Below are 19,882 nucleotides of genomic sequence, written 5' to 3' on the forward strand. Positions count from 1 at the left end.
CAATCTGGGAAGATCTTTGGGAAAAACTTCCAGATAATCACACACCACCGGAATATTCTGCACCTCCTTCTTTTCCATCTTGGCATTGATCACGAACGCTAGATATGATGTACATCCCTTGGCCAAACACTTTCTGGCTTTCATTAGGGAAATGATTCTAGAATTTACTCTGCGTTTGACTCCATACACCATAAACGACTCTTTCCCTGGCGGGTTTACTTTTACTATTTTCTTTCTACATACTATTTCTGCATCGTTGGCGCTAAGCCAATCCATTCCTAAAACTATATCGAATCCATTTAACTCGATAGGCAATAATTCCTCTTGGAACTTATTCCCATCCAAGTCAATGAGGATGTTTTTCATACGATAGCTAACAGGTACAAACTTGCCACTAGCAATCTCGACTATTATAGCATTAACTAGCATATCTACAGGCAAAGCTAGCTTTCTACCAAATTCATGCGATATAAAGGAGTAATTGGCTCCAGAATCAAACAAAATTTGGGCAGGCAATTCGTTTACGAGAAAGGTACCTGAAGCAACATCGGCTTTTTCTTTCGCAGCTTCCAGCGTCATCTGAAAAGCTCTCGCCTTTGGCTTTGGTGGTAGATTGGGTTTTGCTGCGTCCTTCTTCTTCGGGCAGTCCCTCAAAATATGCCCTTCTTCATTGCACCCAAAACATACGTTCTTATTAAAGGTGCATTCATTGGCATAATGCCCAGGCTTTCCACATTTGTAACAAGTGACTTCCATGCTGCACTTCCCAACGTGTTTCTTCTTACACTTGTCACACCACTTGGCTTCGGCTCCTCCTCCAAATTTTCTCGAGCCAGTCTTCGAGAATTTGTTTTTTTTTTGGAACCTGAAGTTCCTTCAAACTTTCTCTTTTCGCCAACTTCAAACTTGCTGGCGGCTCTCCCTTTTATCATATCTTCAACAGACTTGGCAGCCCAGATAGCTGCCTCCAAAGTAAGTGCCTGACGTACTGGCACCGCATACTCCCATGGTAGTCCCTTTGCGTACCTGTCAATATTTGCCAACTCATCTGGGACAATACGCAAAGCAAATTCCATTTTGTCTGTGAAGTTATTCGTATATTCATCAACGGTCATACTCCCCTTTTGCAATGTTAGAAATTGGTTTTCTAACTCAAGTACGTTTTGGGCCGAGCAGTACTTGCGCTTGAAGTGCACTAAGAACTCTGCCCAAGTTAATTGCAGTGGCTCATTAGGGCTTAGGGTTTTCCCCAAAGTGCTCCACCAACGAGCAGCACTTCCCCTGAACTGACATACTGCAAAGGTAGTTTGTAACTTGCCTTGGCAATCACAAGTCATGAAAGCCAACTCCATTTCCGAGATCCAGTCCATTACTCCGACAGGTTCTTCTTTTCCATTGAAGGTCGATGGCTTGCAAGTCATAAAGTCCTTATACTTGCACCCATTTCTCTCCATTCTACCCTCGTGGTTATTTCTCCCAACCACAAGCGGTTCACTATGACCAACCGATCTACTGTTGTTCCCTTCTTCAGATCGATCGTCATTTAGTTCACATTGTTCAATAGGAACTGAAGGTTCATCCCTGTCGTTCAGCAACATTTGCCTCAACTCCTCCCTCTGTTCAGCGAACATGGCCTGAATCATAGTTCGTACTCCAGCCATGGTGATGGGTTCGGGTGCAACTCCTACTATAGGCACCGGTTCCACCACTTGGGGTTGAGGTTGTTGGTTTCTGTTTGCATTTCCAGCTCCACTCCGAGTTCTTGCCATTACAATCTATATACCGAATAAGGCGAATTTAGGTCTTTATTCTTGTTAGACATGTCAATTCCCTTATCACTCTGAAACGTTTACATGTTAGTTCTAATCTCGTAATCATACGCTTAGAATCCTACACACATAAAGTTTCCAGATCCGGTCGGCAACAGACTGTAGATCCGAACAAATAATGGAACACATCGCAAACACATAGCATTTAGCATATAAGGGCATTTTAGGAATCTTCCCTAAAATAAACTAGTGCTCGTGTCTAAAATATGGTAGACACTCATCTCACAATCATCACTTAGCATTCTAAGTTCAAGTCTAGAAATTCCACAATTTCTTAGTTCACTTAAACTAATGCTCTGATACCAACTATGACATCCCCTAATTTCTCGGCCAGAAACGACCGATTTAATTTATGCTTTTTAAAATAAAATCAGAGAAATCTTTTTAAAAGATGTTGTGGAATTGGTCCCCAAACAACATATGACAAAAGTATATCAAAACCCTTCATTAAGAAGGTATATATTTTCCATACATATCCAAAACCTCGAGATGTCATGTTCTGATACAGATCAAAAGCATAAACAAGACATCATAAGCCTTTCAACAGTTATTTACAACTACTGGCCTATAATCCAAAAATCTCTCGTCGTCCTCCGACTATGCTCAGGGTCCACTACCTGTAATCATAAAAACTGAGTGGGTCAGGCTTGGGAGCCTAGTGAGCATATAAGGTTTTCAACCCACAATAATATACTTATTAAGTTCACCAATCAACAATAACCCTGATTACCCATTCCCGTTGTCTTCACTTTACGTCCCTAAACACCTATCACAAGGGACCTACCCTAAGGATTATCATTGGGATGGACACTATTGCTAAGGGGTTTCCTCAGCCATACATGTCCTTAAGGCAACCATGAGGGGGATGGAGTACGCCAATGAACATTTAATTCATCAACACCTACAAGTTGCGAACCTGCTAGTGTTCCACTGGACTATCTAGAAAGTCCGTGGTCGTCATCTATACTCCGCTAGATGACTACAACAACAACAAAACATCGAGGCCTCTCACCTTTTTAACACACATCAACTATTTCATCTACTTATGTTCTACCCAACATATTTTGTAGATAAAAAGCATATACAGTTTAAAACTTGTATAAAACATCAATTCAACAGTCACCTCAAATAAACAATTAACATATTTACACATAACACGTATTTCGAGGTAAATACTTCATATCTATGTGTAAATTGAAAGTAACTACACACTCACATATTTTGATGAAAATCGGGCAGCAATTCGTTTCCTAAAACGATCGTTTCTAATAAAACCGGGAGTTTTATTGAGAAATTGGGCTCTGCAAAAGTCGGGCATCGAAACCGAAAAGATAATTTTTTCGGGCTTCACAGGCACTTCGTGGAGTATTCCGGGCTTTACAATCGATACCGGGGCTTCGCGGAAGGTCAAGGTGAAGAAAATATGAAGAAAGGGGCTAAATATGGCAATTTCTTAAAAATATCCGAGAAGGCTTACAGCCTCCTATTTATAGGGTGAAGCTTCTGATCGGACGGTCAGGAGGAAGCCACACCTCGCAGATCCGAGGGCTCGCATGGAAGGCTCGCACGAGGGCTGCGCGTGCGAAGGGGCTGCGATTGGACCGAGGTCTAGGGTCCGAAGTAGGGGGTTCATGGCATGCTGCGAGGGTTCGGACATGTGCTAAGAGGGTACGTGTTGCACCGCTATTGGACCACTTCGGATTAGTCCATGTGCTCGGATGACTCAGCAGGACACGTGGCACTTTTTCAGCGAGGGTGACATGGCATTTCGTGACTATGCGAATTTTCTCAATTTTCGTGCAAAAACTTCTAAAATCCATAACTTTTGCATACGAGCTCTGTTTTTTACGTTCTTTATATGGACGCGTATCTAAAATTACGATCTACAACTTCTTTTTAGACTTCGTCAGCTAATTTTGATTTTAAATTTTATATTATTATTTTTAACAGACCGCGACGGGAAATCTGTTAAAAATTCATAACTTCTTCATACGACGTCCGTTTTCGTCAAACTTTTTACCGTTCTGCTCCAAATGACGAGACCTTCAATTCTCGTTTAGGTTGTGTCGGCTAAAAATAACTTGATCTTTATTTCGAGTTTTTAGCTATCTACTGCTAAGCTGAAACTTCGAAAAATCATAACTTCCTCATATGAAGTCAGATTTGGGCGTTCTTTTTATCGAACTTCTCGATTTAATGAATACTACGAGTTTCGTCTAGATTACTAAGGCTAAAAAGTAGTTTATCAAAAACTCACTTTTTACGACATTCAGCACCGTGCCGGTTTTGTCGCGAAACTTCGACAGGTCATAACTTCTTCGTTATAACTCGGATTTTGGTATTCTTTATATCCCCGAAAACCTTGTTTCGACCATTACAACTTTATGTAAAGATATCGGGCTTATCTTACACTTTAATTTTGACGCTTATTTTTATTCTTAATTAATTAAGCCCTAATAATTAAGCATAAAATACATAATTCACATAATATTCACATAATTCCTTTTCATTTCTTCAGAATGAGTTACAAAGGTTAACCTAGACTATCAACTCAATATAAATGCCTAGGCTAGAAACACGAGTGTTACAATATTCCTTCCACCGCTCAGGAGGGTCATATTCGCTCACCGATCCATCGCCTTATTCACCGCTTCGTGGCGAGCACCATCAACATGCGGAAGGATTGGGACAAGGTCCCAACCCTTGATATTTTCTATCTTTGGAGTATTATTACTCCCGACGCTTTCTCGAATCTCCCCTATTGCATCTCCAAATTTCTTGCTGAAGGGGTGGTTAAGGAAAAAGTTAACTCCAAAATTAATGGAGGTATGTTTGTTACTAGGATTGCCAAGTCGTTTAGGGTCCTAGATTTGCAACAAGCTAGGGCACTCATGGTCATTCACCCTCTACCATTCAACACTACATTATACAGGAGGGCACAGATCGTTGAGAAGTTTGGTGATTCATTTTCCATTCCATATGCAGACGAGTCGGCAATCCCCGAGGAGCCGGGAAGGCGGGTACGACAACGTAGCGAGCGGGTACGAGAAGACCCACCGGTTATTCCGGTGGAGGAGGACAACGATGGGTGGAACCAAGTGGAGTACTGGCGCTATTTGGACGATATTGGACGAGGGGTTAATTATAATAATCAATCTTTTGAATACCTCTTCCAACAGATGAACATTGCCCCAAGACCCGGACCTGGCTATCCATACATTATGAGTTGGGACGAAAGAATGAGGCGAATAAATGAAGAAGGAAGAAGTGGTGCGGGAGGAACCGATATGGAGGATGAAGATTGAAGAGTTTTTTTTTATGTTTTGTGTTTTTATGATGTTTTGTTTGGTTTTGAACAATTGTTAAACACTTGGATGGTTTTTATTTTTGTTGGGATGGTTATTACTTTCAATTTTAGTTATTTATTTTTCAGGAATTGAAGGTTAGGAAGCATACTAAATTGTTGAGGGTCAAGTAGGGAATGAGAGATGTTCAAGAAAAGTATGGAGTCTTGTCCTTAGGATTGAGTCCGTGAGAGTCGAGAGTAATGAAGAGTGTTGCTGCTGAAGGATTTAGAGTAAGGGTCAATGAAATTTCCAATTTCAAAACCTGGGTCGAAAGGAACATGAGCTGGATCATTTTTGGCAATACAGTGCCTACTCGCCGAGTGCACAATTTCTACTCGGCGAGTACATGGGATATTACACGTTATCGTTCCAAGTCAAGAGATACTCATCGAGTTAACGTCACTACTCGCCGAGTAGACTTGCAATCTTCGATTTCCAGAACTGTTTTGAGCACTTTCACTGCAGCATTTATCCACTTTTTGTGCAGAATTGTTACTGGGGATTTTCTAAGAAGCTTGTTCCGTGAAATTTTCGAGCTGTCAACCACACGAGACGCATGACACCCAAGACATCGATGAGCTGTTCCCATGGCTAAAGTCAAGTGAAGATGGAGCTGAAGAAAAAAAGTATCAACCTATCGACTGCTACCCCAGGGGAGTTTGTTCCAATTTTCTCTATATTTGCATTTTTATTTTTTTGCATAATATGCAATCAGGGCATTGCATAAAATAAGTGTGGGGTAGGGGGTTGGTCACATATTAGAAAATTTAGAATCTTAATTTAGGCTAATTTTAAAAAAAAATTGTTGCATACCAAAAATATTACTTAGGATTTAATTTAGAAATTTTTGGTAAAAGCAAATTAGGATTCCATGTTAGAATTGTGTTGATGATTGCACGAAAACCCAAATGTTTAGTTGAGCCTATACACGTTCTAGTGCATTTGTGGCTTCCTTATTCCAGTGAAATCATGGGACCAAAACACGACCTCGCTTAGCCTGAGGGATGCAATATGTTTAGCAGCCTAAACCTGAAATGTATCCAGGAAAATTATTATCGTTGGCCAATAAAGGTTGAGGTTGAGCGCCCCTGCTTAAGCATGTAGGTTTTTGAGTGAAAAAAGAGAGGTACATGTAAAAAAAAAAGAGAGAGAAGAGAGAGAGAGAGAGAGAGAGAGAGAGAGAGAGAGAGAGAGAGAGAATTGCAAGAAAAGTTGAAGAATTTTGGAGCAAATAAAGTGAAGATCAAAAGATCAAAATTCCAAGAAATTCAAAAAGTTGAAGATACCAAAAGTCAAACAATAAAGGTGGTGAATTCAAAGAAATCAAAGATCAAATTATCAACAAAAGGTGAAGAATTCAAAAAGAGCTCCATAGTGGTATCATAAATTGTAATTCTAGATTATGTATGCTTGGGTTGCTCAACTAAAAATACCTTGAGGGTAAGAGATTTCTGCGGATGGATTCGGAGGGATGCATAAAATGAGCATAGTTCGGGGTGAGTGGGCGAATGTTTATGAGGATTGTGAGTATTTTGAGTATGGGGGTATTTAGGACAATTTTAGACACAAATGCATGCGTTGCGGTCTTGGCATAATGGTTGCGTTAGAATGGAGTTGTCATATGTGATTCTAATATGTTTAAAATTCAGTTTTGCTTGGGGGCAAGCAAAAGTCAAGTGTGGGGTATTTTGATATGTGCATAATTAGTTAATTATTTAGCATACATTTTTATTCATTTTTAACTAATTATGTGTATAATGTGGACAAAAGGTACTTAATACTGTTTAAATTTTGTTTTCAGTCCAAAAGACATGCTTGGGAGTGAAAGGGAACAAGGGGAAACAATTAGAGACCAAAGAATGAAGATTCAGGGACAAAAGCTTTCCTACTCGGCGAGTACACGAGCCTACTCAGCGAGTCCATTAGAATATTCCAGAAGATAAGCCACGACTCCTGATTTGAGACGGATAACTAAGAACCTACTCGGCGAGTTGGGTCTGCTACTCACCGAGTACACCCTGTTTTGAGATAGTTATAAAAACCAAGCCTTTATCCGATGGGAATACTTTTCTGGCATTTTTTGAAGATCCATCTGCGATTGAGAACCCTTGAAGGCGCTGAGGAACTCTAATCTTCAACCTTTTGAAGAATCAAAGCAATTAGGTTAATCATTCCACTTAGCTTTAGGAATTAAGTATGTTTAGCCTAGTTAAACCTATTTTTGTGTTTGTTTTTACTGCAACTATGAGCTAAATACGTTTTTGTATCTGTTTGGGGAATACCAAGGAACTCCTATGGTTTAATTCTTAGTTTTTGATTGATTGTTTATTGGTGATTTATTAAATTAAGTTTGTTAAAGAACCTTATGCATTAATCACAACTATTTTCTGTTAATTGGAAGACAATTAAGCTGCATGAACATCTCTTAGTTGTTAACCTCATATGTCTATGTGAACACTTAATCATATGCTTAGGAATAATGAATATGAAACTAAGATTAACAAAATAATGGGTAGATTAATGTGTGAGCTTGTTTGAGAAACCAACAAACAAGATGTTAATTAAACCACCAATTTGATTAACCACTACAAATCTTATTTAATCCAAATTATTAATCTAGGGAATTAATTAGTTTAAACACTTGATCACCGCTTGAATTAATTAATCGTCTAAGGGTTAGGAGTAATGAACATGAACCTAACCATTATAGTTTGTAGCCAATAACAATTAATCTATCATAAATTCAAAATAATCATAGGAGTGAATTGGTTGAACCTAAATAGAAACATCTTTATCAAATTTGGTGAATTAGTTGTTTGCTTTAGTTACTTAGTTAATTAAGTGTTTTTGTGGTGTGCTTAAGTTTCTAGTCTTGCAAAACTAGAGAAAAACCTTTTACTTTCATTAATTGCTTAGTTAAAATTAGCCATTAGTTTAATTTTCCGTTCTCTGAGTTCGATACCCTGTTTATTCAACTATACCACTAAAAGACAGGCTCACTGCCTTTGTATGCTAAAATTATTAATAAAAAGTAGGAATAAAACAAGTGCATTTTACACACATCACATGTCATCACCACGTATCTTCACTTAGTCTCGAATGAAGGCAAATAGGTGCTCCGATTTTCAATTTTATTTTATAAATAAGATTTGGAGTTCTTTGTACATTCATTAATAGGAAATTATCAGCACCATGCATCGTCAAGTAATTGTCTTTCATCCGGATGTCACACCCGGCTTCGGTTGCTTGTCCGAGACTATTTTTATTATTCTTCAAATACGGTATGAAATAAATCTCCACCGTTAATCATTGTTGCCCCGAATTTCCTTGGAAAAGGATAGAACCTTTCCCTTTAATTCTACACACGAATTATCACCAAATTTAACCCTCCTGGATATACCTTCCTCAAGTTCATAGAAAACGACCGATTTCCCGTCATATGGTTACTCGTCTCGTTGTCTAAATACCACACATCGTTGTCTCGTGAGTCGTATCGAGACAGTATCCCCTGCTCTTCGTTTAAAAATATGGTCTCGTGTAGAAACACGGTCTCATCAGTATCGTCATATTCGGAAAAATTATTTTCCTTGGATTTTTGGAGTCTATCCGGACATTTGGATGCGAAGTGACCTGGTTTATCGCACTAGTAACAAATAATTTCAGACAGGTCCTTTTTCGGTTTATGTCTCGGCTCAGAATTAGAATTGGGCCTCCCACCTTGGGTCTATTTAGAATTATTAGGCTTGCTTCCTTGTGAGTTACAATTGGATTTGGTCCCATTTGATCCACTCGATCTAGCTGACCCAGATCCGAATCCATTGGCCTGATTATATCCACCCGATCCACCAGCCCCTTTCCATTTACCCTTCGCCCCTCCGTGAAACCTCGATGCGCCAACACCACCTGTCGACGACCCACTTCCATCTCCGATCGGTTTTGCAGCGAATAGAGCCCTCGATTGTCCTTCTCCTGCATCGACTTCCCTGATTCTTTCTTCATATGCCTTCAATCGACCCACAACGTCTTCAAACCCTACCAAATTCAAATCCAGTACCTGTTCGAGAGATGCGACTATGTTTATGAAGTTTCTGGGTAATGATTTGAAGAATTTCTTAACCAATTTTGATTCCTCAAATGATTCCCTTAAAGCTGACGACATAGAAGCGATTCTAGAGAGTTTTCCCATGAAGGCGTCGATTGTCTCTGACTCCGTCATCCTCAGACGATCAAATTCCGACATCAAGGTTTCTAATCTCGCTTCTTTGACTCTTTTAGCACCTACATTACGTGTTTTAAAGACATCCCACAATTTCTTGGCCAAATCCTGATCTCCGATCTGCATTATAAGGTTTTCCGGTAGGGCTTGGTACAACAAACCCATGGCGAGGAAATCATTCTCCTCAATGACGTTGGTTCCTGGATCAATCACAATCCAGACTTTATGGATGCGCAAGACAACCTTCATACACATTGCCCACACGATGTAGTTGGTGGATGTGAGCATCGGACAAGCAACGGAGGTTGCTCCGACCTCCCTATTCTTCACCGGAGCAGCACCTGGACTTCCATCTCCATCACCTTCTCCATTCAACATGATGAAAAGGTATGATCTCAGAACTCCTTAACTCAAGCTCTGATACCAATCCAAGCTTAGAAAACATAATTGCAAAACAATATTTAATCAAACAACTCTTTGATTAATTAGAAAATAACTCAAAACCAATATTGAATACAATCTGTTTCTATGATCCTAAACTTGATCTAGACATGTATATATAGATTCTAATTACCGACTTGTATTAGACTATAACTAGGAAGCTAAGAACCGACTTACTCTATTGTTTCCATATTTTGATTGCTTGGACCCTAAGACTTAGGATTCCAACAAGTTGTACTAATTTTCTAGCAAATAAGTAATTTATAATAGGAATTTGGAGAGAAATTTATAATATTTTTATATCACTAAATAAGAAAAGTATTGCATCATAATGTATAGATATCATAAACAGGTATTAGTTCAAAAAATTTACAATCTTTCTACTTTCCTCTTTTGGGATTCTATATGCTTTCAGTCATTCGCAACGGGGTGTAACTGCCCCTCTAGTTCCGAACATGACATTTGAACAAGATGCTTTCATGTCTCCTTCATTCCCTTCACGACTTAGAAGTACATTTTCCAACAAAATTGATTGACATGGAAACGTTTTGCTGCAGTCAAAATTTATGCCCACTTCTGAATGACTTGTTCCTTTTATGTTCCTGTAAACCACATTCTGCATTTGTACTGCGGAATACTAGTAACAAAGATAGAAAAATAAAATACAGATTATTTACTAACATGCATGAAGGAACCAATAGTAAAAAACCATGCACAATACAAATAAAAAGACATGAATGAAAACAAAATGATTTACAGTTGGAGTAATAATTAACCTGTTCTTCGCATTCTTCTTTTCTATCACAATAGTTTTGATCCACAATGATCGGATTAGTCACGTTGTGCATTATGATATTTTGAAATTTGATATTTTTAGCGTATCCAGACCCTCCCTGCATCAATTTTTCTAGGCTATGATATTTGAAATAATATCATATCATCATCATTCTTAATAAATGAAAGTTTTTTTGCCACATGTCAATCTCTTATAAGTTTTGACATTTTTCATTTTGTGGTATTTTTGAAATAAATATTATCCATTTGTCAATTTTTGGTTTGATTCGATTTTTAAAATTAAAGTCATATATTATATATGTAAAGTATTAAATATCATATATATGATATTAAATTTCAATAAGTATATTTCTTCATTTTTTATTTTAAAGTTTCACATTCAAAATATTTTTTGTATACACTTTAATATTTAATCTTTTTTTTTAAATCAACCCGTGTATTACACGGGTCTCACACCTAGTATAAATAAAAAGAGAAATTAAATAGTCTCCTATTTTTTGTTCATATTATCCTCCTATCTATTTTAGATGATAAAAAATATCATTAAATTTAATTTAAATTTGATTGAGATTTTAAATTTATACATTTGCCATCATCTTAAATATTTAAGATAGAAAGAAAAATAAAAATAAAAGTTAAGAGGATATTCTAAAAAATAACAAGTGATTATATTTGTATATAGATGGAAGCTTACCTGCCAACTTTTAATTCGGACTCCATTTGTGGTATTTGAAATTATTGCTTTGTCGACTAATATATTTGACACTTTGCTCTCTGAGTTGTTCTTCCCCAAACTCCCAATACTGAAAATATGTTTCCATAATTATTTAATTAATTTTTTTTAATAAATATGAAAAGATAAAATCAAGAATTCTAATGTGAAACAAAATATTCAACCTGATACCGTGACCAGGTCCACATTTTATTTTGCTGATTACAATATTTCTTGATCCGTTTACGATTGAAACACAATCATCACCTGCAAATGTGTTTATTAGACACTAGCTATGAGACTCGTGTATTACGCGGGTTAATTTAAAAAAAAATTAAAACATTAAAGTGTAAACATAAATTATTTTTTAATGTATAACTTTAAATAAAAAAGAAAAAAAAAACGTATTTATTGCAATTTAATATATATGATATTTAATACTTTACATATAAGTATATGACTTTAATTTTAAAAATTGAAAAAAATAAAAAATTAACAAATGGATAATATTTATTTCATAAATACCACAAAATGACAAATATCAAAACTCATAAGAGATTGACATGTGGCAAAAAAAATATTCATTTAATAAGAAGGATTGATTTAATACATGTTTTTTTTTTAAATTAATATATTTTGTTAAGCATCACACATTTAACCGTTTACAAAATTGAATTTTGAAAAATATCAATATTAGCCGTGATTTAACTAAATTTTGCAAGGTTTCTGTAAATTATCATGAATTAAAAAGGGATTGACAAAAAATTATGTTTTTCAATTAATAAAGTTGATTTGAATTTAAATTGAATTTCATACATTAATTGACAAATTAAGTGAGAATTTATGGAGACATTTAAGTTTTCTTATTTTTTATTATATTTTTAGATTAGTTTCTTTTATAATTTAATAACAAAGTCAAAAAAAACTACAATTTGCAAAGTGGATTTAAATGAAAAAAATTAAAAAAAAAAAAAAAAAGGTCATTTGGCATATCGAATTAGATGATGACATACGGCAAAAAAAAACTTCATTTATTAAGTAGGAGTAGGTTATAACCCGTGGAAACTACGGTCGATATATTTAAAATTTCTATATAGATAAAAAAAATAATAATAAATGTAAAAAAAACCAAGATATTGTAGATTGTAAGTAATTATAAATTAATTTGTTAAGCAAAATAAACATAATAATATTATTAGGGCATGATTTTGTATTTTTAAAATTTGAATTAAATTTGATCTGTTACCAAAGATAATAATAAAAATCATCGAAAAATGTCACGTGTCAAAGAAATATTCTAAAAAACTGACACGTGTCATTTTTAAGTTTTATTTATTAGATTTGTTAAGAGAGAAAACTGTTGTAGTGCCACTTTAGAGTTAGATTAAATTTGTTAATGGAGAAAAGTGTTTTAGTGTCGCTTTTCTACTATTAAATAAAGTGATAATTAAAAACAGTTTACTTTATTTCTGATTTGATCAAAAAGTATATTAAAAAGCTTTAAGGGTATTTGGATAAATAGTTTTTAGCTTAATAGTTTATTGTTTAATTGTTAATTGCGGTGGAATAAACATTTTTTTTAAAATGTGTTTGGATTAGCTTATTGCGGTGAGAATAACCAATAAGCAATAAACATTTTAAGTGTTTGGCAAACAAAGCAGTTTATATGACTAAAATGACCAATAAACAATAAACAATAATCATTTCCCTTTGCTTATTAAAATCAGCTTATTTAATTTATTCCTACCGTAATAAGCTAATTTTTAAAGACTCGTATCCAAACATTTAAATTTGCTTATTGTGGTGGGATTAAGCAATAAACAATAAACAACCTATTTTTTGTCTATCCAAAAACCCTCTAAATATTATAATTAGAAAATGTACCTGTTTTTACAACAGAGTTGATGACATGAACATTTTGAGAATCGGATATATGAACTCCATCTGTGTTTGGGCTGTTGCCAGGAGCGATCAACCTCAAATTTGAAGCTTTCACATTTATTGAATTAAGGAAAGTTAAATGTATTTGTTGTGGATTTTTAATCCTTATATTATTAACACTAATATTCTTGCAATTCTTGAAACTTACTGCCTGCAAATAACGATGATAAAAACAATAGTCATTTTCAGATTTTTTATTCTAAAAAATAGTTTTATGAAAACGTTTTATTATATATTAAAGCATAGCATATTGTAGATAAATCACCGTTTTATGCAAATTACTAAAAAATATATTATATAATGAAGACCCTTTTAACAAAATAACATACCAAGGTAGATGTATTTATATTTCTGTAGAATATTTTTCGACAAAAATAATTATTATATTTTAAACTGTAAAATTATATAAAAACAAAATCTAAAATTTGAGAAAAACTACTTCAAGTAATTTTTAGTTTAAACTAAAAGTTAAAATCTCTTATTGTTGAAACAAATGGGTTTTTGAGTTTTATCTTAAAAACCTTAATTTTAAAACCTCCAAAAATCTTTCACAAATTTCTACGAGCATGCCCAATATATGAAAACTTACGGAATATATATATATATATATATATATATATATATATATATATATATATATATATATATATATATATATATATATATATATATATATATATATATATATATATATATACTAGGTGAAAACCTGTGGGACCCACGAGTGTTAAAGTTAAATAGAATTTAAAATTTAATTATGTAATAAATAATATATCATTAAGTTAGAAAACTTATATAGTATTTTGAAATAACTTTTTTATTTGTAAGTATTTAATTACACAAAAAATTGTAACTATTTAACTACAAATGAAGATTAATAAAACCTTGATTTTTACTGGTTGTTAATCGTTCATGGTGATTGCACGTTATATTAATAGAAATTGTTGTTGTTTTCATCTGTTTTTCTGAAAACTTTACATTGATTCACTGTGTCATGTGTTTATTTTTTAGGCTTACTTACTATAACATTGAAAGCCGTTCAATGCTACTGTTTTTGTTAGGATATTTTCTCTATTTTTATTAAATTTGTAAACTTTGAGAATTTAATCACAAATTTAAATCCACATATTTTATAAAATATATTGCTTTATATAATGGAAACATTTTTTTCAATTTCTAGAGCTTATTCTTTATTAAAAGAAAATCTAAAAATATCTAAATTCATATATTAACATTGTGAATATGAAAAATATTTTTCGGATTCACCGTGTGAATCCGGATTCACGTTGTAAATTTTCAAATATTCACATTGTGAATTTGACAAAATCAAATTTAATATTACTGGAAAAAAGATAAAAAATTATGAATATCTATATTTTTAGTTTTTTTTCTGATAAAAAATAAGTTTTAAAAATTGAAAAAAAAATTGGTTCCTTGATTTCTTGGTTAATTATGGTTCTCTATTGAACATCAATATATATATATATATATATATATATATATATATATATATATATATATGGGTAAAGTGAATATACCTAACAACCTTATATAAGCTTAGGTACCTAACCACATCATGCTATGTAATTTTGTATCATATTTGCATTGTAATCACCCAAAGTGATTAAAATTCAACCTCATAACTTGATTGCTTTCAAAATCTTTGGACTTTCACCATTATCTTCCTTCAAATGACGTTTTTCTATCTGACCCCCTAGTAGGCTTCATATACCACCGTTACAAATCAAATGGTGTAGGAAGAATATAATGGTGAATATATCTGAAAATCTTGGAAGTAAAATCAAGTTAAGGATTGAAGTTTAAGAACCTTAGACGATTGCAATGGAAATCTAATGCAAAACAATGTAGTATAATGTGGTTAGATACCTAAGCTTATATAAGGTTGTTAGGTATATTCACTTTACCCTATATATATATATATATATATATATATATATATATATATATATATATATATATATATATATATATATATATATATATATTGCAAAATAAATAAATTTGAAAGAATAAGGGTCTTGAACATACCGTCGGTGCATCTTTGCAGGGCTGCAATCAAATTATAGTAAAACAAAGGTTAGTAACTATTTAACAATATATATATATATATATATATATATATATATATATATATATATATATATATATATATATATATATATATATATATATATATATATATATTATTTTTTCTTAATAATTAAAAAACTTTTTGCCACTTGTCAACTTTTTATGCATTTGGACACATGTAATTTTGTGGTTAAATCTTAAAAATTTAATTTTCACTCATAATTTTGTGGTAATTTTTAATTTTCTAAATTAAATATATAATATTTAGGTTATAGAAAGTAATTAATATGTCATTAATTTGTTTCCTTATATTTTCAAATTTTAATATGTTTCCTTCAATATATATAATTTTAGATTGATATGTTTATTTTAGACAAAACCGTCTGTATAAAAAAGTAAACAAACTTTGTTGCTTTTTATTGACAAATTAAAAAAAATGTTACATGGTCAAAATATAATTATTTTTTTGTAGTTTATTTTATTAATATAAATTGAATTATTTATTTATCCATCATTTTGTTGTATATATATTTGGAAATTTTATTTTAAAAAATACATAATGTTTACACTTTGATATTTAATGTTTTCTTAAAAAAAAACATTTAAAATTTATATCTTCATATATAACTTTTTTTAATCAACCCGTGTAGCACACGGGTTTCACACCTAGTATATATATATATATATATACACACACGTTTTTTGAGGAACAATATCTACTTAATACAAGAAAATTAGTTATTCAGTAAAAAAATCATTCAAAACACCACCATAAGCATCTAATCAACTCGTCTACATCAATTGTAAATCAAAAGTAGCAAAAAAAATATATTGTTTATATATATATATATATATATATATATATATATATATATATATATATATATATATATATATATATATATATAAAGTTCAATAAAGAACCATAATTATTTGTTCTCAAAAAAATTAAATTTTTTTTTCAAGTTTTAAAGCTTATTGTATTGATAAAAAAAAAAAGTAAAAATTTCTAAATTATTAACTTCACATTATAAATGCTAAAAAATAAATTTCATATTTTTCGAGTTTACCGTGTGAATTCAGATTCATATTGTGAATCTGCAAAGATTCACACTATGAATTTGACAATTTTCTTTTATCGATTTTGATATCATTGGAAAAAAATAAAAAGTTATGAATTTATTTATTTTTTGTTTTTTTTTTTGGGAAAATTGCAAAAAAGTCCGTATATATTGGCCTCATAATTGATTTAGTCTCTATATATTTTTTTTATTCAATTAAGTCCCAAATACCAGTAATATTATATTTAATTTAATCCTTTGACCTAGTTAACAGGTCATCCAACTTTCAAAAAATACATTTTTGGCTCAGATTTCAAAATTTATTACAAATTTGGTCAAAAAATTACACTTTTGGCCTTGATTTTAAATTGTGTTACAAATTTAGTCCAAACATTAAACTTTCTGCCCAAATTTTAAAATTTTATTATGAATTCATCATAATTTTAGTTTTTCTTACAACCTTTTTTTCTCAAAGAATTGTTTATAATATGTTTTTTCTTTATAAAATAATATTTATATAAAAAAAACACATTTTCACTTACAAACTGTATATCTTCTCTATAAAAACTTTTTTTAAAAAGATTTTTGTATATGAAATATCTAGTTATAAAAATAAGTATTTATTAAGTTTACAAATCCGTTTTTATAAAAAAAATGTATACAAAAACGTATTTTTAAAAACAAAATTTATACAAACACCTATTTTATCTATATTTTTTTTATAAAATCGTGTTTGTTTATATTTTTTTTTTTATGAAACCGTGTTTGAATAGTTTTTATATAATACATGTTTTTATACATTTTATAAAATATATACAAACACGATTTTATAAAATATATACAAACACGTATTACATAAAAAATTATTCAAACACAGTTTAATAAAATGTATACAAACACGATTTTATAAAATGTATACAAACACGTATTATATAAAAAATTATTCAAACACGTTTTGATAAAAAGAATATAAAAAAACACGATTTTATAAAAAATAATATATAGACACCTATTTGTGTGTATGTGTGTGTATATATATATATATATATATATATATATATATATATATATATATATATATATATATATATATATATAAAGGTGATAGGTGTTTGCATATATATTTTTTTGTAAAATACGTTTTTTATACATTTTTTTATAAAACGGATTTGTATATATTTAAATACTTAATAAATATATATTTTTATAAATAGATATTTCATATACAAAAAACTTTATAAAAAAAGTTTTTATATAGAAAATATAATATTTTTATGTGAAAATACGTTTTTTTTTTATAAATATGATTTTATAAAGAAAAAACATATTAGAAACAATTTTTTAAGAAAAAAAATTGTAAAAAAACTAAAGTTATGATGAGTTCATAATAAAATTCTAAAATATAGACAAAAATGGTAAAGTTTGGATAAAATTTGTAACAAAATTTAAAATCTAGGACAAAAGTATAAATTTTGGACCAAATTTATAATAAATTTTGAAACCTGGGCCAAAATATAATTTTTGAAAGTTGGATGACCTGTCTACCGGGTCAAAGGTTTAAATTGAATACAAATACCAGTATTTGGAACTTAATTGAATAAAAAAAATATAAAATGACTAAATCGATTATGAGGCCAATATATAAGGACTTTATTACAGTTTTCCTTTTTTTTTAACTTTAAATATTGAAAAAAAGATTGGTTCTTGATTCTTTCGTTAATTATAATTTTATATATATATATATATATATATATATATATATATATATATATATATATATATATATATGAAAAGAAATATATCTATATAAATTATATAAATTATTATGTATATTAACAAATAATATTTATTTCCAAAATAATACAAGAATGTATGCGAGATTATTTATATTTGGTTAATAAACGTTATAATAATATATTTTAAATGAAATAGTGTCATAATCCGATGCGAGTAATTTACTATATTTCAATATTTATAATAAGGGGTGCAATATATATGTATAATGTAATAAGAGGAGAAAAACACAATAAAGTTTGACCAACCCACATTATGTCATTTTGTTATGTTTTAGTAAAGAATTAATAATAGTTATGATTTAAAAAGCATTTGAACAAGGTATAAAGGCATTAATTGTACAATTAATATATAATTTAAGTTTTAAAGAAAAAATGGAAATTAAGTTGAGAGTTGCATACTTGATTTTCATCAATTTTGCACGATTTAATCCACCAAATTTTTCCATTTCCATTGATGGTTCCTCCTCCTTCTACCGAAAAACTTTCAAGATGTTTAAACGTAATCCAACGTCTTCCTTCCTTCTCATAGTCCGAGCGACGCGATGAGGCTTTGATTGTCCCATAAATCTAGTTTCATTATTTAACAAAATGAAAAAAGAACACATTGAGTGAAAAGATAAATATCATCAAAACGGCATGAATGTAGGTCACTAGCAAATCTTATTTATTGTGCTTCGAGTTTAAATTGGACAAGGATTTGTTACATCACAGTTTTCATCGGTCATATGATTCAAATTTATATCGTTCTATGACAACCGTGTGTTTCATTTGTTTAATCGGTTTCCAAATCATCATGTTCGAGTGTTTTGAGAATGAATGAGTTTTAAGCCAAACAAGGCACCCACCATGCGAATAATGTGACACTATATACATACATACATATATACATACCTTGAACCTAAAATTAGGTTTACAAGGACCAGAAAATGTAATGGGCTTAAGATGATACACTTTATTCTCCGGAACCACAACCTCACTTCCACTCGGAGAATCACAAGCATTCTTCCATGCTTTCATAAATGCCTACAAAGTTAAATAAAAAGTTTTTTAATACATTATGGATTCATTCCATGGGAAAAGCAAGAGACGATACATATATATTTCATTAATTTGGATAATCGGAAGTACCTCAGAATCATCGGTGCCATTAGCTGTGGCTCCATATTCATCTACATTGACCAGCTGTGGCTTAGCGTGGGGTCGATGATGATTGCTTTTACGACCAGAACAAGACAGTGTTGATGCAAAGATTATTAGTAGTATAAGCAAGTGCTTATGTAGATGCATTTCTTGCCTCAGGTGAAACACTACTTTCGGAGAGATACAAACATACATAGAGAGAGAGAGAGAGAGAGAGAGAGAGAGAGAGAGAGAGAGAGAGAGAGAGAGAGAGAGAGAGAAGGGGAGTAATCAAATATACAAGATATAAAAGCTATGAAGTGTAAATCTTATGTTGTCATATATATATATATATATATATATATATATATATATATATATATATATATATATATATATATATATATATAGAGAGAGAGAGAGAGAGAGAGAGAGAGAGAGAATAAATGTGTGTTTATTTGATTGTGTGTGTTGTGTCACTGTGTGCCAAGAAATGTTAATGATGATGAGGGGTATGAAAATAGAATTTAAGGT

General features: G+C 31.4%; 1 protein-coding gene across 1 annotated transcript; it reads right to left on the reverse strand.

The window, feature by feature from the left end:
• Positions 1 to 10,176: 10,176 nt before the first annotated feature.
• On the reverse strand, positions 10,177 to 19,592 carry QRT2 (Pectin lyase-like superfamily protein). The gene is made up of 9 exons (XM_079018614.1): positions 19,358 to 19,592; positions 19,121 to 19,252; positions 18,629 to 18,796; positions 15,331 to 15,351; positions 13,225 to 13,432; positions 11,526 to 11,607; positions 11,323 to 11,431; positions 10,610 to 10,726; positions 10,177 to 10,470 (listed from the first exon to the last, which is right to left on the reverse strand). Exons 1-9 carry the CDS (start codon positions 19,562 to 19,564, stop codon positions 10,249 to 10,251), a joined length of 1,266 nt encoding a protein of 421 aa, XP_078874740.1. The 5' UTR covers positions 19,565 to 19,592; the 3' UTR covers positions 10,177 to 10,248.
• Between the last annotated feature and the right edge of the window lie 290 nt (positions 19,593 to 19,882).

Source organism: Lactuca serriola, chromosome 1, assembly GCF_051521515.1.
Source record: "Lactuca serriola cultivar US96UC23 chromosome 1, Lser_US96UC23_V15, whole genome shotgun sequence".
In the NCBI taxonomy this organism is placed as follows: domain Eukaryota; kingdom Viridiplantae; phylum Streptophyta; class Magnoliopsida; order Asterales; family Asteraceae; genus Lactuca; species Lactuca serriola.